This window comes from Molothrus aeneus, chromosome 5 (assembly GCF_037042795.1).
Source record: "Molothrus aeneus isolate 106 chromosome 5, BPBGC_Maene_1.0, whole genome shotgun sequence".
NCBI lineage: Eukaryota > Metazoa > Chordata > Aves > Passeriformes > Icteridae > Molothrus > Molothrus aeneus.
Genome location: NC_089650.1, coordinates 44,506,634 through 44,531,233, shown reverse-complemented (window position 1 = coordinate 44,531,233; position 24,600 = coordinate 44,506,634). Strand labels below are relative to the sequence as shown.

Genomic DNA, 24,600 nt, shown 5'->3' with positions numbered 1-24,600 from the left:
TCTACTTTCCAGTTAAAACTCATCATATTATTAACTACTTTAACTAAGATGTGAGAAAGGCTGTTCTAACCAATAGCTGGGATTCAGGAGGACTAATCTTTGCTCTGACACTGCTGCTTTGCAGCCGGCTTTGCAGAAAAAAAATATAGATAGAGGAGATTTAATTGGAATTTTTAGAATTGCAAAGATAATTTAAAGCTATTTAACTGAGTCTTTGTTTATGTTCTCATAATACATATATTATTACAGTATAAGTGATGGGTTAATGTAACACAAAGGAAAGACAATTCCTCTTCACATACCAAGTTCTTGAACTGTGGCATTCAATACCAGGATTATATTGACTACCTTTACTCTGAAAGGTATTTCTTATCAACAGCAATGTGCAAATTTATAACTGGTGGAAGGAAGGTGACCACCTGCCTAACTTATCTCTGTGGTATTCAGATATGTATCTTCCCAAGTTGCTGCTGAGAATTGTATCATTATTATGGGAATATGTTTTGAAAAAATCTTCCTCCATGGGCATTTTGGGCCCAGGTGCTTCACCAGAGCTGGGCTATCAGTGCTCATATTTGAAAACAAAACAGTGACTGGAGAAATGGCCATTACCAACATCAGGTAATCAAATCCCTTGTAAACAGTACCGAGCTTACTCTGGACAATATATTTAACATAACTAAATATCTGAGAACTAGCATTTCAGCCTGTAATTAAGAGAGTTCTGGCAACCAATACTTCTCAAAAAGAGTTGAGGATCAGAGTTCACAGTCATTTGGGTATAATTTCCCAACATGACAGGGTGCACAAAATGTCCAATATGAGCTTAATAAATAGGTATCAGAGGAATAATGAATGAAGATAGGTGTCGAAAGTTATTATGTTACTGTTGTATTTAGCACTGATGAAATCATTACTGTAATATTTTGTCCAGAGTTGGGGGTCCATGGTTCAGGAATATTGTTGAAGAAGTTCAGAGAGAAGTCACAAGCCTGACTTGGGGACTGTTAATCATGATTCAGGGTAAAAGATTCAAAGTGCTCAATCTGCTTAGTTTATCAGCTGAGAATACTAAAGATTGATTTGGACCTAACCTCTAAGCTGTTACCATGGGGAATTATACAGATTTGATTATGGACTCTGAAATCTATCAAAACCATGAAATTAGCAATATAAGGAGGTAAAATAGAAGGAAAATCTGGACAAAACCATTCTAGAAATAAAGATGCATATTTTTTGCAAACTGGAGTGAGCAACATCCTATGGTCTATGGCAGATAACCTTTTCAACAGAAATCTTTCAATATTTTTCTAAAAGATAATTTTTTTCTCAAATAAGAATTAATGTAGACAGCTCTATCAGCTTGCTTTTTACAACAGCACTTCTGGTTTTATCATCTGCAAAAATTTGAAAAGACCAGGTTGAAATACTGAGCTTTGGGACATTGCAGCCATCAAAATAGAGGCCTTCAAATGTATTTGCACAAAACCTGTGTGTCTAAGGAAGAAAAAGAGTTCTCACTGGTAGCATATTGTTCTCAGAACAAGACTTTTTTTTTTTTTAATTCTAAACAAAAAAAAACCCAAAACAAAAAAAAAAAATCCAAGAAAATCCAAAATTATAGGTATGGCACTGGAAGTTGTTTTACAAACATAAGACAAGCTTGTTAATTGTATACTACTGTATAAATTATTGATAACTCTGGAAGTAAAACGTGGGACTTTAATATTACTTACCAGCAAAAACACCTCATAGACAACAATTAATGAGTCATATCATTCAGAAATACTGAGAATTAGTAACTTTTACTATTTGTGTTATATAGAGAACAAATTGAGGGACAAGAAGTGATAAAGGTTGAAGAGAAATTCTGGAAAGGAAACAGAAAACTGGTCTCAGAAAAATATTTCTGAGACCTCTTCCTGGGCTTTTTTTTTTTTCCTTCTTTTTTTACTAGGCAAGCTGTAAAGATGCTGGCAGGTGATATTCCTGTTCATGTGTCAGTACAAAGCCAGTGCTGCTGTGTCCAGCACAAGAAGGCAAACTGATGCTGAAAGTACCATCTCTTTCCAACAACATATAGACTGAGCATTTACTCTGTAATTTATCCTCACTGCACTCATCTAAGAGAGAGGTAATAATGACCTTGGTTTCTTCTCAAAATGCCAGTTTGGGGCATTAGTTTATTCTTACTTAACTCCTTGAATTTCTCTATTGATGACACTTTTCATAAACCTCCTTAGAGAAAAAAAAATCTGTAATATTACAGATATTAAACAGAAAAGTTTGTAGTAATTAATGAACCAAACTGTAGAGCAATATACTGCAGAATAATTTACTTTCAACTTTATACAATTTTTGTAAAGATCTCTGCAGGAAATCAATTAATGGTGCATCAGTGATTTGAAAGGGGTACAAATAAATTAATAAATTATATTTTTATGCCAGGTTGTTCTGTGCCCACAAATCTAAAATACATTTTTGTGCCATTTCCTAGAAAATTTAGGAAATGCCTTCATGTTATCAAATGGCCATTCTTATGGTTATGTTATGGCTGGAAGACAAATTTAAAGATAAATTATGAAAATGACACAACAAATTAAGCAATAATCAGCTTCCTGCACTTAAAGCAGTTTTTCTTTACAAGAAAAAACCCAAGTCCAATCTGTTACTAGCATTGAACAAAATCAACATAAAATGAACCAACAGTATTTTGGCCTTTGATCTCTTGGATGCTTTATGACAGAGGTCATAAAGAATGTAATTATTATTTGATATCAAGACAGCTTGAACTAACCTCATATTCCTAAGGCAGTGAGAGCCTTCATCGCAAGTCAAAATCTACTTGTGTGGAATAAATAACCCAGCCGATGGAAACAAATCCCTTTTCTCCCAGTTTAACCTGGGCTTTTGAAAACTTCTTAGTAGCTCAGAAATTGAAAATGTCATACTGAAATTTACCAGATCATGGGCATTTCCTGTTTGTTTCTGAAAGCTGTAGTTGTGATTTTTAAATCACATCATCACTTACGTTCGGCTACTTTTAATTGTAGAGTTTTACTCCTTTTTCTCCTCTTCATCAATGGAGGTCAGCTCAAGTTGGCTCTATGTTTGGCTGCTGAGGCTCAGGAAAATTTGTAAGGCCTGTAATTCTGACATTTCATTCCTGACATTGATATGAAACAGCCTACATTTGATGAGCCTCAGAAAACACAGAAGAGAAAAGTACACACTTGGATTTTCTTTTCTCCAATAGGCAGTATTGAATAAGACTGGGCTTTGGTTTTTTACCTCCTTGAACAGAAAATTTCCAGGAATATCAGTGCTTCCTTTTTTTCCTTTAAACATTTTAAAAGTTTTTACTGTAAATTGCCCAGCAGGAATGATGGGCACATCATGATTAAAACACCTTATTTTTATGTATACAGCAGACAATCATTTGCAGCAGGCACCGTACATATATATTGTGAAAAACAGGCACACAATAGAAGTTCCTTCACAAAAGAAATGTACTTTTCCAAAAGAGTGATGTACCTGAAATACCATGTAACAAAAATATAGCAGCTAGACTAAGAACGTCAGAACCAGGTCATACAGAACCATGACCAATAATTCAGTATTTTGAGTACAAGAACAAGAAAAGAACACAATACATAAGCTTCATAATGAAAAACATAGCAGAATAAACAGAGAAGATTCCTTAACTGGCAACACTTGGAGCTGAAAGGCAGCTCAAAGGGAGATGGGCCGGGTTTTGTGCATGCCCTCACAGGATCAGGTAGCTCATAGAATAGTCTGTGTCTGAAAAAAGTTATGTGTAACTGCTGCCCAGGCAGATTGCAGGTGCTGTTTTCAGGCAGCCCTTGTACTGGTTTCCCCACCACTGAAATGAAAAACTAACAATAAACACAAATTTGAGAATCAGGAGTTGTTTTGGTTTTTTTTCTAGTAGCATGCCACTTTTACTCTTATCAATGTCTTCATGTTAGCTTTAACCTCTTACTTTCCAATGTGGTCAACCACTTCTTTGCTGAACTCTACTTTCTGCTCTATTTATCACTATGCCTTAATGGTGCAATGATTATTTCTCTGCTTTTTAAATTTTGGACTTAAAATAATTAAAATGACTGTTCAGATTTCTGAGTCCTTAGCCAGAATTTTATAGACAGTCACTGTATTAGATACTCCCACACTGAGCACAATCAGCTCCATGGCCTTGTGTCCCGCTGGATGCCACAAACTCGACCTGGAGCTCAAGGCAGCATGTGAGCTGCACCATGAGCTCCCACACAGACCAGAGCCTCGAGCTAACAGGGCAGCACAGGTGTACACAGAAGCTGAGGTGCTGTGCAGTCAGAGCTACACTGAAACAACCCTTCTGTCTTCTGCAAATTCTGAATTTGTCACCACCTTGGCATTTGAAAGAGATTCTTAGGATCTGAGGAAGATTTCTATTGCCCTTTTGTTCTGCACACATGCACAAAGTATAGGGACAGACCTAGCTAGTTCACAAAAATCCAGGCTACAAGGCATTGACTGTGAATCACACATCTAATAATGTCTAGTGTATGGGCAATAAAGTCCTACACAAATGGGCAAGCAAAGTTCAGCTTTTTCACAACTGAGACAGCAATAAGTTAGATTTTCTGAAATATTGAAAGCTTAGTTCCAGTGATTTGGACATATAATTCTGCTACTGGGGCCATCATCACTACTTCATGACTCAGTGTTCCTTCTTCATAACAAAGAAAGGGAAAGACAATGTACAGTATGGCAGAGGATCAGGTATCAATCTCAAGCAGAGCTATGAAATTATGAATGAAATTACATAATTGGATATATATATATTTCACTATGTAATGAAATTAAATAGTCAAGCTATGCAAATTATGGCATATTGTAAAGTTTATTATAACCAGGAAAAAAAAATACAAGATTTCTGAAAAAATCTACCATCACTATTACCTAGACAAGACAGCTCTCTTTTAAACAAAGTCCACCTTTGGCACACTAGTAAAAATTAGGGTGAAAGCCCTTGAAAATATTAGACATACTATTAAAATCTGCTGCAAAACACAGTAAAATATGACTTAAGAGTCATGGGAAAATATAGCAATAGCAGTTCTTTCATATATATTACATATTCTGAGTAGTGTAACAATAATTGGTGCAACTTCTTGAGTTTCCACAGATCTTCGAAAGTGTGTTTGAAAGTTCTTTATTCTGCTATGCAAGCTATGATAGAAAAGAAAAATGATAGTAAGAAATGTGTACACACTCTGTATTTGAGTCTGTGTAATGGCAGATCCCAATGTGGAGTGTGTGTGATGCACGAGAAGCACATGGCTTTATGCCACATTTATGTTCTCTTGGAATTGGGGTTGACCTGAACATCAAGTTAAAATAACTTGTCCTTTGTACAAGTTGTATTTGGTCTAGCTACAAGTAAAAATGAAACTAAGGGAAGCATTTCTTTCTGAACAAAATATGCTGGACTCACCTTTATCTATTTCCTCAATAAATATTTTTTTGTAATCTAAGTTGCAAATATCTGATAATGTCAGATGACCTCAGGCTTCTTTAAAGAGGTAAATCCTGGGGTAGGCAGTGTCTCATGATTAGAATAATTAATCACCAGAAAGACCAATGTAAAGTCCATAGAAATCAAAAGAAATCTATTGACTTCAGTGAATTTTAGCTCAATCTCTGGAATAACTTGGGGGTATAACTCCTCTTGCACATCACTTCATCCATCTGCTCAGCAACTACAACTACCTATACATTTTGTGACAAGTGAGAGTCAGTCAAGTAACTCCCACGGCATTTTTCCCTTTCATCCTGTAAACTCCTTCATTAGTGATAAGCCTCTGTGCCCTGGCATCCATGTACCAGCTGAAGGGAGGAACCTGTTTGTAAACCAGATTCTTTAACATAGTTGGAACTTGGAAGGGAGGCAGCAGTACTTGGCAAACAAACTTGTAATAAGTGCACTTTGCTTGAAATGTTTATAATTTGTTCTTGAAAAATATGCTGAGAAGATGGGCACTAGACATCCTGCTCAACTTTGAAGTTCAAGTTTGAAGGTGGGGATCCTGAATACCTCCCAAAGAACATTTGAAAAAAAAAACCCAGCCTGGTGCTCTATAAAGTAAAGAATGTGCTTGAGGAGAGGGGGCAGAGAATAATACTAAGTCCCACTGTCATGCCATATGCAGAAAAATTACCAAGGTCCAGAGAAAGGCAGCTTCATTTATGAAGCAACAGGTTCATATGAAACTCTCCTAATTTGCTGGTAGATCCTTAATATCAACAGGTATACCAAACGTCCCTTCCAATATCTGTGAATACTTTCAAGCTAGCAACACACAAAATTTAGGCAAATTTGTAAGCAGAAAAGGAGTCTCATTTTCTGCCTCTTGCTCTCTTGAAATTGGACATGTAAAGAAGAAGTTACTTTGCTTAGCTGAGATGTATGTGAGCATATGTCAGACATATCTACTTATGATCCACAAAGTGCAATTACAAAGAAAGATCAGCATCTAGAGGTCTTCCAGGACATGGTCTAATCAAGGAGGAAAAAATCCTCAGGTGCTCAAAACGTGAAGACCTGAAGGTTTCCTCTCTTTGACGGTACCATTGTTCTGTGGACAGAGAAGAAGTGCAGGTATGGGGGGTAACCTGAACAATTTTCTGAAATCAGGCTCAGCAAACTTACTGACATTTAGAATCTGGCTAAATAAAAAGGGGGAAAGGCATGGTACTTTTATAGCTTTTATCTTTATGAGCAAAGGAATTCAGCTCAATGCAGATCTCAAGCTGGCAGGGGATGCTACCATATGAAGAGGAGTTGAGGAAGGTTCAAAATACTGCATCCAGTTTATCCTCCATCCAGTTCCATCCTTCCACCTCCTATCAACTCCATTTCTTTTCCCTCTGTACCCCTCTTTACTGCTTTGCGCTCTTTTAATGTCAGAAGTCCTGCCTTTCCTGTAAGTCTGTAACAATCAGTGTGAACCACAAAGGAGAGAGAGAGACATAGAGCTTGCATAGCAAGTGGCTATCCAGACAGGAGATACCTCCTCAACAAGAAAGGTGGTTGGTTGAGCAGGGATCTGGCTTTGAAGATGCTGTGAAACTCTGGAGGCAGGTGGAAGGCAGGAACCTGGCAGGAGCAAGGTGAGTTGGCTGAGGCTGACTGGGTGGGTAAAGCAATAAAGCGGTCCAGGGGGCTTCCCTTGTAAGGTAACTGGCAGGATCTGGAGTTGGGCCAGGTTGGAAGGCTGGACTGAGGCACGTTAGCTGGACCTTGAAATTAAGTTTCATCAAGGAGAAACAGACTCGTGTACCCCAGGCATGGTCAGTGTGACTGAAGGTTACGGACCTAAAATCCCACAGAAAAAATAAAGACCTAAACTGCAGTGACTCAGGAATCACTGCCTTAGAGTCTAAGTCAAAAGATAGATAAGATGCAAAGAGCTAAGGAAGGATACCTGGGGATTGTTGCATAAAAAGCAAAATAATAATATCACAAAAACTTCTGTGTTAAATTAAGCATGTGGCTAGTTTCAGTAATACCTAGTGGGACTGCATGAGTAAAAATAAATACACAAGATAGAAACCTAAAATAGGAAATGGAGCATAAAACTGGGAAGAATTAATACAGACGAGAATGGCCTGAGGAAAACAAAATTGGAGAGAGAAAAGAGAAGAGCAATCACAATTTTAAAGGAAACAAATTAGATGCAGAAAAAAAAAGACACTTTATTGATTATTTTCTGTTGATGGTTTAAATATACAAAAACATATTTGCTACTGATAATGCTTTTAAAGGCTCAACTTAGAATATATTAAAGAAAGTATATTCAACTTCTTTGGATTAGTAAACCAGCAAGATTTGCATTTAAAATAAGTGTCCAGATCGTGCACCCTCTCAGGCAGGGTTAAACCAAACCAGAAAAAATGGCAGGGTCAGGGCCAAGGCAGCTGCCTGCACGCCTGTTATGTCTGTCATTGTTTGTTTTGTCTTTCTGGACTTGTAAGCCCTTCAGGCCTGGAGCACTCCCCATGGGGCCTGGCCGACCTCCACTGCCTTTGGTGGGCACCGAGGAAGGCTTTGTTCGTCCAGCATTTGGCTCAGGGCAGTCAGGGCCTGGCTGAGACTTGTAAGTTATAGATGTGATGGCAGCAAAATATCACATACATTCACTGAGATATGGCTGTGCTTGAATGCTTTGTCTGATATTGTGACGCCGTGCAGGCATGAAGTTGCATCCATGTAGAGCAAGACAATATTGGGTTGACACCATTATGATTGGTGGGTGTGATTGCGATTTCACCCAGGACAGGTGAAAAGGCAGTTTAAAATCTGCTTTTAAAAGGACGTATGTTTATTTTCTCTCAGTTGTGGTGACAGGAGCTCTGCTGGCACTGGTGCCATGGAGCAGCACACAGAGGAGGGTGTCCGGTGACTCTTTTGGTGGACACAGATGAATTGCTGACCTGTTTCCACGTGCTAAGAACAAGTACTACAAAGGCAGAGAAGAGCTAAAAAAGCTGCTAGAGAAACTCTGCCAACACCCACACTCGCACCCTGGCGCTGGAAACACTCCATTCACACGAGAAGGCGCAGTAAACGCGCCCTGCCCGCGGCACCCTTCAGACAGCTCTTCCCTTCCTTCAGTGACCGGCTGACGGGTTAGGGTTAGGGTGGAGCGTGACCCGCGACCACCGGGGGCTCAGCGCTCCTTCGAGCCCTCAGCGTTCCGCCGGGCCCTCAGCGCTCCGCCGGGCCCTCAGCGCTCCGCCGGGCCCTCAGCGCTCCGCCGGGCCCTCAGCGCTCCGCAGGGCCCTCAGCGCTCCGCCGGGCCCTCAGCGCTCCGCCGGGCCCTCAGCGCTCCGCCGGGCCCTCAGCGCTCCGCCGGGCCGTGCGGGCAGCGCGGCGCTCTGGTGCCCCCGCGTGGCCGGCGGCGGAGCAGGGAGGGAGAGAGGGCGAGAGCCGCCCCGGGCCCTTCCCCGCGTTCATTGCTCCGCGCCCTGTTAGAGCAGCGCGGGGAGATATCCAGGGTGGGCCTGTGCGGGGCATGCAGGGGAGCGTTCTGGGATTCAGCAGCACTGAACAGAAGGACTCTTATTTGGTTTTGTTTGGCTTCGGTTTGGGTTTGAGTTGTTGCTGTTCTGTGTGGACTAACACTGACCCCTAAGGGCAGGGCTCGGAGGAGGTTGGGGGCAGCCCGTGGTGCCTGGAGTGCAGCAGGCCGAGCTCAGCTTGTCTACTCTTGCTACTCTTTGTTTGTTTGTTTGTTTGTTTGCTTTTTCCAAACTCTGTATTCTCAGGACATATCTTTTAGAGCCATTGGGTGCAACATTTCTTTTAACATCATGCCAGAGATCAGAAATTGGTTCTAAAATGTTACAAATCTAGAGAATAAATCTCAAGGTAAAATTTTACTTCTGGAATTGGAAGAGTCTTGATGTGAATCAGGTCTGTGCCACCTTATTGGGTGCTTCATCTAGAAGCCTTGGACGTAACATGGTGTAATTTGGGCAGTTTCTCTCCATTCTGATTATTGAAGTAAACAGTGAATAAAGTCTATCAGAGAAACTAGGAGTAAGCACAATGCTTGCTGAAGGGGTGACCTGTTATTTTATGATGCATCTGCAAAAAGAGTAGCAAAATCTGCTCATAGTGCAGACATTTACATTTTTGGCCCAGCTTTCCCCTGTCCTTTGTGGTAATTACTGTATGAGGAGCAGTATCAACCTCCTTTTCAGTTAGGACATGCAGAAAATGCTGTGGACAGCTGCTTAAAGGACCAGAGGGCCCAGAATAGTCTCCATTGCAGTCTCTATTTGTGGACCTTTAGAGCTGAAACTTAAAGTCTGAGTTCCTGCTGCTGGAAGTGTATTTCAAGTGTTACTTCCTGTGTGCAAATACATATAATGTTAAGTGTAATTCAAGGTTGCGTTTACTGGGATTTTTTTAGGCTTTTTTTCCTCTTTTTTTATTTTTTATTGTAATTTTTCTATTTCTAAGTTGTACTTTGTGGCTATGCTCTAAATTTATGCTCTGAATTTAAGAAAGCACACTGCAATGCTACAACTAACAGTACAAAGTACTGCTTGAGCATTTGAGCAATGCTCTCAGGCACTTGGTGTGATTCTTGGGGTGGCCTGCACTGGGGCAGGAGTTGGACTCAATCCTGATATATCCTTTCCAACTCAGCATGTTCTATGATTCTATGAAAATAACACTTCTGTGAGTTCAGTGATAAATTTCCTCTGCTCCCAGGAAATTCAGATCCCATTGAAAGCAATGGCAGAAATTCTAGTGTTTTCAAGAGTGCAAGAAATTCCTGCTATCGTTTGCTTATACAAAATTGTTCAGAGGGAGTGACAAACATTGCAGAGTTTTAGAGCTCTTCTTGGAAATAAATTGTTCAGAAACCCACAGGTATTTTATGTGGTCGTCTGTATTATTTCAACTAATGAATCAGCTTTGGGACTGCAGAAAACGGCTTTATATGCTTGATCCTAAGGTTAAAGTCAGTGTATAGAGTATAAAGGCCATATACTATCTAATCCATATATACATCTAGTTTATGAACAAAGCCACTTTTTCATAGAAATGGAAAAATGCATAAATTTCATATTGGAAAAAAATTCAAGCATTGCAAGCCAAGAGAGAAAGAACCAATACCATGTATTGCCTCCAAGTGGAAGACTAAGACCTGTCACATTCTGGAAATTAGTGATGACCCATCTTGCATATCTGAACATCTGCACACTACTTAGATCTGGCATTAGCTGGGTCACTTGCTACTTTCAGTTATAACTCCCTCACAGAGAAGGTATATTAGAAAAATCAATAGAGAAATCAATACATTTTACCCAAGTTATCAGATCTTCTCCGGATGCTTAAGTTGCTAAATAGTATTTGATTCAAATAAAACGGATCTCACATCCTTTCTATTAAACTGAAAGCTGGCATATATTTCTCTTCCCTCCCTTCGCCATTCCCAGTTGAGAAGCATTTGCACTCTAGCACCAATTTATGTGGAATTTCAATGTGGTTTTGAAATAAAATTGATTAACATTTTCTCTTCTGAATAACTGTCTTAACATAATCCCAAAAATTATGGGAAATTAGATTGTATTAAAAAATACTTTTAGTTTATTTCCCAAATTAAGTAATAATGCAGCATAATGAGGGGTTGCGCAAGGGATCTCTAGGAGTAGTTGGAAAAAGCAACAGTCAGTGAAGTGGAAAAATGAGGGAACAAAGTCTGGATTTCACAGCAAACTGTTTCCATTGGATTTCATCTCTAGATATTACACTGATAGTTTATGTGCATAAAAATTATGTTCCATGGGAACACTGTGGGGTAAATTAACAGTGCATCGCACACAGATTTAAGCATGCAAATGACAAAAATAGGAGATAAGTATGAAGAAATCGTGTCCCTAAACCACCATGTACCTAACTCACTGACAAACAGGAACATTAGGAAAGAATTTTAGGACATTCTACATTTTGCAGGAAGACACATGGCTTTTGCTAAAGCTGCTGGTGATGCTCTTATTTTTGGTAATGTCCTTATTCCTCAGTTCTCTTACAACAGCATTAACCTTTAGTGTAAGGCTGATTCTTTTTTTTGGCAAACAAATTCCTTTGGTAGATACATGAAAAAAGCTAAATCCAGTGACTGCATGGTTTCAGGGGTGGTAATGGGACAAAGTGCCTCTCATGGAGGTTACAATCACACCCTGGCACCCTATCAGTGAACTTCCAGTGAAACGGGAATTGCAGTCATTTCCAAAGCTTCATAACCATGTCACCAAAGACACCCACTACTACAATTTGCAATGACGACAACCCTTACAGACAGTTCTAAGCAAGTGACCAATGTTTGAAGGAATGGAAGCACTGATGCTATGAAAAATCTGGGGAAAGGATGAGGTTATTTATACTGCATGTGCAGTTCCCCCATGCAGTATGAATTGCTTTACACAGACTTGCAAGAGAGCTGGAGAAGAACTATTTACAAGGGCATGTAGTGACAGGCCAAGGTGTTTCTTAAGCTGAAATAGGGTAGATTTAGATTTGATATTGGGAAGAAATTCTTTACTATGAGGATGGTGAAACACTGGAACAGGCTGCTGAGAGAAGTTGTGAATTCCCCATTCCTAGAAGCATTCAAGACGAGGTTGGATAAGGCTTTGAGCAAGCTGGTCTAGTGTATGGTATACCCTCCCCTGACATGAGTGTTGGAACTAAATGATCTTGAAGATTCCTTCCAAATCAAATAGTTCAGTGATTCTGTAAGGTACTCACAGAGTAACCTCTGAGTTAGACTGTTGTTGACACAGACTGCCAGCATAGCCCAGTATCTTGTTTCAGACACAGTCAATGCACAAAAGGGTTTCATCTTCTATCTCAGTCTCTTGTGTCAGTCTTGTGTCATTTGCCTCTATGAAGTCTGATATAAGGCACAACTTGGGATAGCAGGATGCTACTAATTCACTAGACCCATCCAGAACCTTAGAAAGATTGACCCAGCATCCCCCCTTCTGACCCATTGCCAGCCAACCTTCTGCCTCTGAAAATATCTCATTTTGAGCTGACTATTGCTGCTGAGAGGACTGAAAAGCATGATTGTACATGCTTTATTAAAGGTCACAAGTCTGACAAGGCTGTGACGTTATCTAATATATAGCTTTTCCTTTAGAGTGGCAGATCACCATTTTGTGAGGCTGTACATTTCTGAGTTCTGAGCACTGCTCACAGTTCACTCATTCACACCATTGACATGATGGATCCAAAGCAGTGATGAAACTTTGTGAGAATGCGGTATCAGCTCCTGCTTGTGCCAGGTCACTGCCACTCTTCCTTTTTTACATTTTCTCCTGACTGAACCAGGTTTTTGAGAGGCAGGTGGAGTCTGTGATAAGCCAGAGTGAGCAATGTCTCTGATTCAGGAACGAACAGACTTTATGCCAGAGCCTATCCCTCTCCACCCCATTGTCTGTCTTCTCCCCATTGAACAAGTGGCCCTGTCCCTTCCACATACTCAGTGTGGTGGCTTCATCTGTATAAAATCTTGGTTTTCAGAAGTCCTGTTGGTTCCCACAATTCCCCTTACACTGGTGTGCAAACTGCAAAATATTAAAAAGCAACAAACAGTAGAAGCTTGTGGAAGCTTCCAAATCCAAGTCCAAAGAGAATTCTCAAAGATAGCAATTCAGAGGACACAGAAGAAATGGGAAGCACTCTTCCCCTTCTCAGGGCCTCTTTCTGGGCAAGTAGCTGCCAGAGAAAGGATGCAGGACTGGAGTCCTGCCATGACACAGGAAAATGCCACAAAAGGACAGATTCTAAGTCAGATGATGAGATAAAATAGAGCAAAACTTTAGTGAGGACCGTGTACTTACATGCTGCTCTTGTCTTCTCCACCTCTTCACTTCAGCATCCCAGAAAAGTCACATTAACCTTGGCCCTCACTGGCTCCCATTCTACAAATTTGGGAGCATTTCTTTTGTTATCAGCCTTCAATAGTCATGCTGTTCTTGCTTCTCTTTCCCTCCTAACATGTGTCCTTTTGACTCCTCCAGTCAATCAGTGTTATTTGATGCTATTAAAAGATTCTGACCTGATCTGAAATACCTCTAAGAGGCTGGGATAATAAACAACTGTTAAATGATCCACACTGAACCAGGGCTAACACATTTTGAATTCTTCTTTTATTCAAAAATATGGTATTGGCACTTTAAGGAAAATGGAGATGGCTTGTTTAACTTATCAAATGAAATATTTGTCAAAAAAGCCAGGTATATTAGATATGTTGGATAAATTTCTGCCACTTAGTTAAGAAAATAGGCAGTTTGACATAGCAGGTACAGAAACCCCTGCATTTAGTCTGTCTCTCTTGTAAGCCACAGAACATAAAAATTCATAAAAGTATATTTGAGGCTGTTGTCTTCACTCATATAGGCACAGAGGGCCCTATTTTTTTGTCTATACTGGCTTGCACTCTTCAGCAAATTCTGGAAGAAGCCATTATTTCACAATAAGTCTACATAGGTACTTTGCCTGGATGAGCCAATCACTAATGTGGAAAAGTCTTAATTATTTTGTTAAGATACTACAGAGAAGTTCACCATTCTGCAGACAAAAGGGTAGTTTTGTTTTACAGCAGTTGCTGTAATAGTTTTCTGGAAAAAAAAAGGTACTTGAAAAAAAAAACTCTGCTTTTCAGTAGAATTAAAATTTTGTTTCTTTTTTCAATATTTGTCTCTTGTAGTACTTGTGTTTCTTCTTGTACTGTTTAAATCACAGCATAAATTCACAGTAACATCCACTGGCCATGTTAGGACATGTTTCTTCCTTGGTCTTTCAAGTGACAGTGTTCTGTTGAAGTGCAGTTAGAAAAATTAGCTGTTCTAGCTGCTTTTCACGTGCATACATCAAACTGCCATTCTAGGAAACAATTCACTGGCATGCTGGATGCTGGAAACTTGCCTCTGCTTTTGTTTGCTAATAGATTACTTTATTAATTCCAAAGGTTTAGCAAGCACCTTGTTTTTTTTCCCAGCAGAGTTTAATTCATCTGTTCTTGTTCTATATGAATAGGTGTCTTCTGGTCACTGAAACATAGGACTATGCTTTCACATTCATTCCCCACACTAATTATTTGAAATGTTTGATAGCCCAAATGTACAAACTGTCATTGGTCTCTGTGGAGTTTGTCAGATTGCAGACTGATGGTAGATTTTAAAAAAGCTTTTGGGCATATTCTGAGTCTGTAAAACAATGTATTTATTCACTGTTACACATTGTGCCTATTTTCTGCTGCCTTTCACAGTCATTTATATTGGCACAAAAGGTATAGCTGACTTCCATAAATTAAGAATCACTCTATTAAGGAAAAATATAAACCAAATTATGAATTTGACAAATGAAATTTCAGGTTGTATTCTCAGAGTTATGATGGTTTTTTTCTTGCCTTTTTTTTTAATTTTTTTGTTGTTTATATTCTTAACAAGCTACAGTGCTACTAACATTCAAACATTCAGAAGTCAGGTGCCTAGAGGACAAAAGATTGTCTTGAACTTAATTATATTCTGAAAAAAGAAGAAAGAAAGTTGGAGGAAGAAGGAGTGAGAGTCTGTATTTGTGAGTGTCTTTATGAAATCCATTTGAGAGGTAGAGGAAGATCTCTTATCTGGCCCCTGACACACTATGCATTTAGAACGAATAGAGAAGGATGTGCTGCAGAAGGGACTGCATTTTCAGACATCCCTCCTTGCAGGAAGCTGTCCTGTGCTACTGGACTGTGGGAAGATAAAACACCCAGTTTAGTTTTCACTGACTGTGAGTTCCAAACCTTTTCAGAGGGAACAGCTTCTGCAGGAAGATCAGCATGCCTGGGAAATATCCCATGACCTGTTGGGTGGTGCATCTTCCTTAAACTGAGGCTTAAATCTTTTGGATATAATAGGAATACAGTTAAAAGCTTTGAAATTGCTGGAAAACAAATTTTGACTTTTTGTTTAAATATATACACACCAAAGAATAGCACTATTTTTTCATCTTACCTTAAGGTACAACAGGTTTACCAAAGTCCTAATATCTCTGTGCTTGTGATGCACAGTAGTCATCAAGCCAGCTGCTGAATTATTTCCTTATAAGATCATTTAACTTCAAAACTTCATATTATACAGGTCACGTGCTCTGGTGATATTCAGAAGGGAATTGTCACTTTCAGACAACTAATATCAGTCATTCTTCTATCTATATTTGGATTGCAGGCTCAGGAAAGTGTGATGGCAGTTATTAACTGCTCTCAAGAAATCCACTTGCAAGATGGATTTATTTCTTGATTAATGATGGAGATTATTCAAGTATTAATTCCAGTTTTTTATATCACAAACTTGATATCATCCTTGTTCTCTCCACCCTTAAAATTACTATGATTACTCTAATTGTTAGAAAGCTATTATTTGATTCAGATTTGCAAAGTAATTATCAGCTAGTAGCACATCTGCCATTTCTCACTAAATTTTGGTATGTATTGTTGTATCTCAATTAACAAAAGATCTACTAACTGAAGCATTGCTGTATGAATTCTAGTAAGGCTTTCAAGCATGACATAAATTTTGTCCTGATTGATTCTGACTCTTACTGTGTGCTCTTTAATTTGTTGCTTTGCATTTCAGAATTGTCTGTGAACCTGGTGCTTGATGTTTTAAACAATGATTTCTTCATCTGCGGCAATCAGATGTACATCTAGAGGTTTTAACTGATGGAGTATTCTTTATGACATTATTTCTACTTCTGCTTCATAAGTTTTATTCTCATTACCTTTTTTCTTTAATTGTGTCACAGGCTACATGGATTAAACAGAATTACAGTTTTTAATCTCATCTTTGAGTTAGTACTACTAAGATGATGGTATAATCATTTGTACATATCTAGCTTTTCTGTCATGAATATGAGGAGCAGTGAAGGCAGCCAACACACCAGCTATTAATATTGGAGCGTCATTGATGTGATTTTTACACCCACTGTACTTGCTATATAGATTTTTCAAGTCGTTGCAAAGTCATACCATTTAAAAATGAGATTTTGAGCACTCATAAATAAGCACAAGTGCTTGTGTGCACACCAAACACACATACTTCAAATGTCTGGAAACATTTCTGTATTAGATAAACAATCTCAACAGCCTACTATTGAGCTGCTTAAAATGTTTCTTGTACTGAAATATACTTAGTTCAGTTCATGTGTAGCGTTTCCTAGTTAATACTGTAAACTCTTCTGGATTACCAAATTCAGCTGACATATGTTTTCTGTAGAAATAGTCTCATGACCTTTTTTAGAAACTATTACTGAGTTAAATTTACTATAGGTTGAGCTAAGAAATCTATCAGGCACACAGGAAAATTAGTGCCGTATGGTCTTATGAGAGAAATAAACTCTTCAAGCCTCAGTTTTACTTACTTCATGTTCTGTTGCTTCCAATGAAATTAGTTCTTTTTTCACGGATTTTGATAGAATCAGTATCAGCAGCTATATCTTCTTTCTATATTGTTCTTTCAGGAGTTAAAGCCTTATTACAGTATATTGACATACACATCATTTTGTCTGTCATGAACTGGGAATACTGGCGTCCAGGGTTCTTCTCTGACTGTTAGCTGAGCCATACATAAGAAGGTAGCACAGTAGAGCCACAGGAAAACTTGCAGTGGGAAATTCAGATTGGAATGAAAGACAACAAAGGAACACAGAAAGAGTAAATGCTAAATGACCACGAGGAGAATGAAAGGCTGACATAATTAGTGCTGATGACCAGATCTCAGTTGTAGTGGGAACAGATAAGACACAGAGGAGTCATTCAGGGACATCATATCTAATGTCCTATTAAACATTTAGGACATTTTAGTCTGTGTAAATACAGACTAAAAGAGTTTTAAAGGCCTCAGGAGAGTCTGACCTCCAACTTTTTTTAGTCACATCATCTATGCCAAAATATCACAGGGGCAAGGTGGTCCATGGCTTCTGAGGTGGCTTTCAACCATTTCAGTAGCCTCTCCGAGGACATTTCTCACATGATGGGATGCACCTGGTCAGGAGTCAGTATTGGCAAAAAGGTTCAAAAGTTGGTCTATGGTACAAAAATTGTGTAGTTTGACTCATGTCTGCATGGTCCATTTGTCATGACACTACCCCTTACACAGAAATAATTAAATTTGTAAGTGATTATTGCTATTTCATGTGTAATATAAATAACGAACACTTTTTAACTTTTTTTTTTACTTTTTTTTTTTTACTTTCCATATTTTTTTTTACTTTTTTTTCCATATTTTTAACACACATCAGATTATACCAACCTTGGAAGATCCTAATTAAAATTACACTTACAAGAAATTAAAAGAATTAGCTACAGGAGGGCACACTTAAATAAATCAGCCATATCTATGTCCTTTATTGATCCCAAATCATTTTGGTGTGACTTTCATTTTCATAACCTCATTTCCGATTAGACCATCTCTCAAAGAAGCTTTGAATGTTTCCCTTTTTTCTTTTTTTCCCTCATGGTGTCACTACAGGCCAAACCTGACAAATTCTTTATGTATCCATGTACATGAGCCTCAGCACACTGGATGAAGCATTTCTGTTCTACTGCCTCCAAAGGTCAGCTTCTATAGCCTATTGAGGGGGCACAAGACATGGATAACTGTTGGGTGAGCATAAGTCAGTGTGCATAAGTGAGTGGTTAAAGGGCTTGTAGGCCTCCCTTTCTACAAAGGTTTCATTTGTGCCCCTGGACAGTGGCTATTTTCAATATGAAAGAGGACAAGTCTCAGAGTCAGAAGTCTTGCTGGGCAGCAAATGTATCAGAAATTTGACTGTGTACTAACATTCTGTGCTTATCAATCAGAGCTATCTTAAAACTTAAGTTTTAGAATAAATATTTGTATAATCTGGTGAAGGTCAACTACAAAGTTAATGTTATTATCTGGCTTAAAACTGTTACCTGTGTATTGTTACCCAAATTAAAGGTTCTCATGTTCAGGTCCAATTCTCTTAGTGCTCCTCATTAAGACATAGTTTATTTAAAGTGTTAGCAAATGTTCAAAATTTTATTTAGTGCAAAAAGAAGATGAAAGCAATTGCCAGTTTTTATTTGTGAGAGCATATTTGACCTCCATCCCAGCTATTTATGTCATACACTGGCATTGATTCTGTGGACTCCTAAAGTAGATCTGCTGTAAAAAGATGACCTCTATCTTATGTATGGGTATAACAGAGGATTATATTCAAAATGCTAAAATTCTGTCTTCCTGACATTGTTATCAACACCAGTAATACATTTTATCTGGAAAATACTGAACTTGTCAACATGCAGTCTTTAGATATTGTGTTCTTGTTGGATTTTCTGTAATTCAGCAGCTGTAACTGTTGGTTTTGCTTCTTAGGGAGTCTCTTACACCATAAGTACTGCCTCATAAATTCCTGTACAAGCATGTAATTAATCTGCTTAATTTTCAAGAACATTTCTGTCTTCTCATTAAATGTTAATTTCCTGTATCAGAAATCCAATGTCCTTTCTAATTGGAGGATTATTTTTCAAGATCAGAAAATTATTTCTTTTTCTATGCTAAGTGTATTTGGGGGTTTAGATTCAGGTAAAATACACAACTTGATTTTCTTTTCTTATTTCTTTGAAATTTTTACTTCAAGTTGTTTTCAAATTATTACTTTGACATTTTCATCACAAAATTACATACTAATCCTACTCCTTCAGCTGAAATTTAAAAAAAAAGTATTAAGATTGCAATGTAAAGCTTTCAGACACTAGGGCAGGGAAAAAATGGCATGTTGTCTAAATAATGTGTTCATAACTTGGCCCTTACCTCAGTTGAAGGCATTAAAATATTGCCTGTAGTTGTATGAAAAAATCTGGTGTTTTGCCATATTTCATATTTCAAAGGTCCAAGGTGGACCTTTTTTCTACATCAATTAAAATAATGCAATGAGGAAAAATTATCGGTATTTTTTGTAAAATAAGTTGAAATTCTATTGGAGTTTACAGGAAAAAAGAGTGTTCTCTATTTTATGGCAGTTGCAGCTTGCCTTGGAGATACAGATTTGCCTCTTTCATCTGCTGTCAAAATCAAACTTATCAAGATGGTCACTTGTTTCTATGTTGCTTTGTGTCGTGGGAGGATTCTGAACACTCAGAGTGGAAAGCCAGGGCAATGGGAGCTCAGCTGCTGGGCTTTGAGAACAAAAAGTGCTACACAGTGGTGTCACAAACCTGTGTCCAAAGTGAATGTGTACAGTTGACCTCTGGCTTGTAGTTCTGTGCTTCAATATGTTCCTCATCTTTCAGGTTATTTTGGAAATAAATTATATTATGGCTTCAAAGGATAATAATATAATAGTGATTGGGTAATTTCGTCTTCAGAGCAGGGTTTGAACTATGCACAGTTAGAAAGCAATGGATACCCACTGACTGATGAGGATAAAATAAATAGTTGCTTATTACTTGAAAAGAATCCTCCTCCTATGTGGCATGCAGTTGCTGTACAAACAAACAGAAAGCTAAAACACATTGAATAAAACATAAAACACAAGAAAGCATATGGACAGCTACATAATCATAGTGGAAATATCTAAGATGGGAGTTTTCATGCTGTGGTATGTGTATCACTAGTGGTATGAAGACTATTTCAAAGTGGTCTTCAAATAAAATCTGAGCATCTCAGCGGAAGAATGTCTCCTTCATATGATTTACTGTTATTGCATTCCCACAGGAAACTGGGACAAAGATCTGGAAGCATAAGTAAGGACTGGTGCATGCCACATTTCCACCAACACCACTAATCTGGTAAAATACAATTCCTTTTCCTGAGCAAACTAAAATGGTTACTTCAGGCATAAAGGAAAACCTAGTAAGTGATAGGTCACAATAGCTAAAGCAGTGTGTCATGTTGTACACTATAACAACATTCTCCAGCTCTTACTTAGCAGGGAAGATGTTGTTGAATGACAGTGTGTCATTCTAGGAGTATCCTCAGGTGTGCTTCACAAGCTTTTGCCAAGTAAGCCCAGTGAGAAAAAACAGGAGCATCTTGTTCTTGCATGAAATTTTAAAGTAATTTGGTGACGGCTAAAGAACTATGAATATTAGATTTTATCCAATACATAAACTATAGCAGGCAGAGACTTTTCCCACCTACTACTCATCAAACCTTTCCTGAATCTTATCCCTAGCTTTCATTGTCATCTGGTTATAATTGCCTGGCATTCACAATTTGTGTTCCTTGGGCTTCTCACAGCTCCTTGATCAAAATGTCTATGCTCTTTGTCCCAGCTCCAGTTATCTCTGTTTCCTCTAGTCAGTCTCCCCATCCCACCTCCATCCCACCTTCCCCACCTTTGTCCAGTTCTCAGGTTTTGTCCACATGCAAGGGTATTTCATGACTGAGGCCCTCCAGTGCCTTCATCTTCATTTTCTGTGAGCAAGTGTGTCAAAGGAAGTTCTTCTAGTATTATAATTTAGCATAGCTGGGTTTTCTTCACAATAATGCTTGTTACACTTCCCTATGTGAAACTTGATAAGTTTCTGCTGCCATGAGGTTGCTGGATAGATGCATACATTTTAAAAATGTATTTAAGTGAGCACTTTATAACATCATACACTCTGTACCTATGTACATAAGTGTTACTAGGTAAACTAAAAATATAGATATAAGCCTAAGAAATAGGTGAAAATATCTGAAAAATGAAAATTTCTTAAATGGACTATACCCAGCTAATGGATAAACTCATGATTAACCATGTTGCCATTAAGTAATCATTTAAGTATGTTAATTAATATGTGGCCGTGCATTTAAAAAGCAGATTTGAACTTAAAAACATATTTTAGAAAATATTACAGTCCTATTTCACTTGGAATATTTATTAATATGCACAATTATTCAAACAAGAACAAGTATACAATTTAACAGTTAAAGATACATAAATGTACAGAGATTTTTTTGATCAATACAATGCATCAGAATTAATAGTGTTGATTGAGTACTAACCAATGTATCATATTAAATGAGTAGAAGAATAATTCATTATTGCCAGCAGTATGGGAGGTGACAAGTATAATTTCAAAGACATTCTTAAATGAAAAAGTAAAAAATTATTAATCCTTCCTATTCAATATAATGTAACAGTAAATATATGGTTGTACATATTTGAATATATAGTTATAAATACATATACATGTGTATTAATTTGAATCCAATAGAGCAGTAGTATACAGTAATATGATTAATACAGAACAATTTAAAAATAATTTCATTAGGCAATCATTGTGAATGGATTTACTTTTGTACTGAAGTAATCTATGCCTGGCCATTGATCAGCAGAATTAATAAAAATTCATTGTTGTGGTTTCAAAGCCAATACACTTAGGTAATAATCATGGATAATCAGTGGCCTATATAAGTAATCAAGCTTTTCTGCTGTCTTTAAACATATACAAAATTTAAAAATTGCACAACATATATATTATATCTTGATAGAGTCCCAAGCTACCTGTGAAGTTATTCAAGCACTTCAAATACTTTCTAGTACTTACAGATGTGTCTGAATGCTTCATTTTGGTGTTGTTTTTGAGAAAAGAATAAAAGGGAGTTAGGTAAACCTGGCTGAATATTTAGGAAAATATTCTGCTGCATAACTGAAGTGGCAGGAGATCCATAAAACCAGTCCCCAGAAATGCTGTGGGGTTTATCAGTCTGTAATTGAGGTGGAAACTTCCCCATGATTAAGTGACTGTTTACATTCCACTTTTGGTATTCATGCACAAACTGCAGTCTGTCAGCATACAGAAGTTTCCACAGCGGATCCAGAAAATAACGTGTTTGGTAAAGCATATTTGGTGCTGGGCAGGAAGGATAGTGTCCCCATGGTGTGAAATAATTCCCAGCAAGGCAGTGCTCTACCTCCATTTGGTGCCCTCGCTTTCGTGACCTTCGATGTTGCCTGAAGTCCCCGTGGACAAAGTCTTTTAAGTTTGATGGGTGAATACTCCAGTAGTTTCCTTTGCCATCCTCACATCTTCCCACCTTGATGAAACAGTCATTTAGTGAAAGGTTGTGCCTTACACTGTTCCTCCAACCTCGACCTTTGTTCCTGTAAAAAGGAAAATTATCTTCAATATATTTGTAGATAGCAGCCAAATTCAGTTTATTTGTGGGGGAAGAAAGTATCGCCTTTGCAATCAAAGCTATGTATGACAGAGGTGGTTTATCCAGAAATCTTCCTTCATCCACAGTCACAGGAAGACCCTTTTTGGCATGTATGTGAGAGCTGGGAATTTGGGGTTGAATCCCTTGAGCCAGTTTTCGTTCTTCTTCTCCTACTGTACAGATGTCTAGACTTCCTTCATTGCTTTCAGAAGAGTCTTCATTCATTATAGCGGCCTGAAACCCGGCATTTATTTTAAGTGTTCTGATATTTTACTGCAAGTGGCCAGTTGAATAATTGGTCCTCTGAATATAACCAGCAGGAGAAAAGAAAGTTGGACTTCAAATGTGCTGCTCTAATGTACCCAGATTTCTATTTTATACTCTGTTAAGTCAACATCCTTAACAACGAAAACTGAACTGCCTATGTTTACAAAAGTCAAGGTGCAAGTCCTAGCTGAATGAAAAAAAATCCCAAAATAATTATACTATGTTAAGTACAAAGATAAACAGACCATGACGTTAGCCTCTCACTTCATTATAATCTGAGAAAACACCCTTCAGTGTTCCCCATTGAAACATAATGATTAATGAGAAATTTATGGTGCCTCGATAGAGTTGCGAAAGGATCAGACTTTCCAGTGATATCCAAAACAAACTGAAACCAACATGTTGGTTCCTGTGTTCTCTACACTTAGTCAAACATGTTGTATTTAGTACAATAAACATTTGTTTTACCTGCTAATAGAAAGTACTGTGTGAAAGGAAACTACCTGTCAAATTTTATAGCTGCAGTGTAGCTATTCTTGATGAAATTGAATTAAAGCAAAAAGAAAAAAAAACAAAACAAACCCAAACACAAGTTGTTCCCCTTTTTTTCTTATTAACTCTCTGATAGCAGCTGACTTTCATGCTGAGTATGCAAGTGACCAGTTCTGCCAACCCAAGAAACCGCTTGAGGGAGCAATTACCACTCAGAGTCAGAGAGTTCTGTGCTTTGTCACCCCCAAAGCACAAGCTGTCACTTGAACTTTGACATAGCCCTCAGCCTCCTGAGGCCTGCACTATTATGGAAAAGAAAATCATCTCATCTTGGAAAAGGTTGCCCTGAGAAGTTGTGGATACTCCCTCGTCTTAAGTTTTCAAGGCCGGGTTGGACTGGTTCTGGGCACTCTGGTCTAGTGGAAGGTGTCCCTGCCCATGGCAGTGGGGTTGGAACCCCAAACCTTTCCATGATTCAATGATTCTATGATGTCATGAGATTAGTCTAGGAATGTTATTAAATATGTTGAAATATGTTCTAAAGTAAACTGAAACAATGTGGTGAAAGCTTTGAAAGAGGATGTATTTACTTTTGGGTCACTTTCGATGTCCAAAATATGTATTATCAAATAAGGTCTGTGTTTTGAGGTATCAAGAATGGCGTCAAAGATTTAACCTTACAAGGTTGAAGTTGATGCTGCTGTTCAGGTTCTTTTGGGTTCTGAAAATGACCCTTGGTTGCTCCTTTCAGAAGCTAGTTCTGTCAAAGAGAGAGGGACAGGGTAGAGTATTAGGGTATCTATTAAAGTGATCCCTTTGCTCCTGATCTTGAAGTTCATACTCTGACTGATCATCTTGATTGGGCTCTAGTAAGCCTTGTCTCAGGGCTTCAAATTGACCAACCAATGTTTCAGTTGGCAGCCTGATGTTTTTAGATTAGAAAACAAGACTCATAATCCAACACTACAGATACTATGACTTATTTGATATTTCTGTGCCAGAGTAGAATTGCCACCTGCTTGCTTGCAAGATTTAATAGAACACTTTTCGAGTAATCATTGTGAATGGGATGTACCTGGTATTTTAACAGCC

General features: G+C 38.2%; 1 protein-coding gene across 1 annotated transcript in view; it reads right to left on the bottom strand.

Annotated features, from left to right (window-relative positions):
• Positions 1-22,974, bottom strand: part of LOC136557116 (forkhead box protein D4-like 1) — a 34,159-nt gene extending 11,185 nt beyond the window's left edge. The window contains exon 1 of the mRNA XM_066550713.1: positions 22,504-22,974. Coding sequence (XP_066406810.1) covers positions 22,504-22,974 — 471 coding nt within the window. The remainder of the gene's footprint in view (positions 1-22,503) is intronic.
• Positions 22,975-24,600: the final 1,626 nt, after the last annotated feature.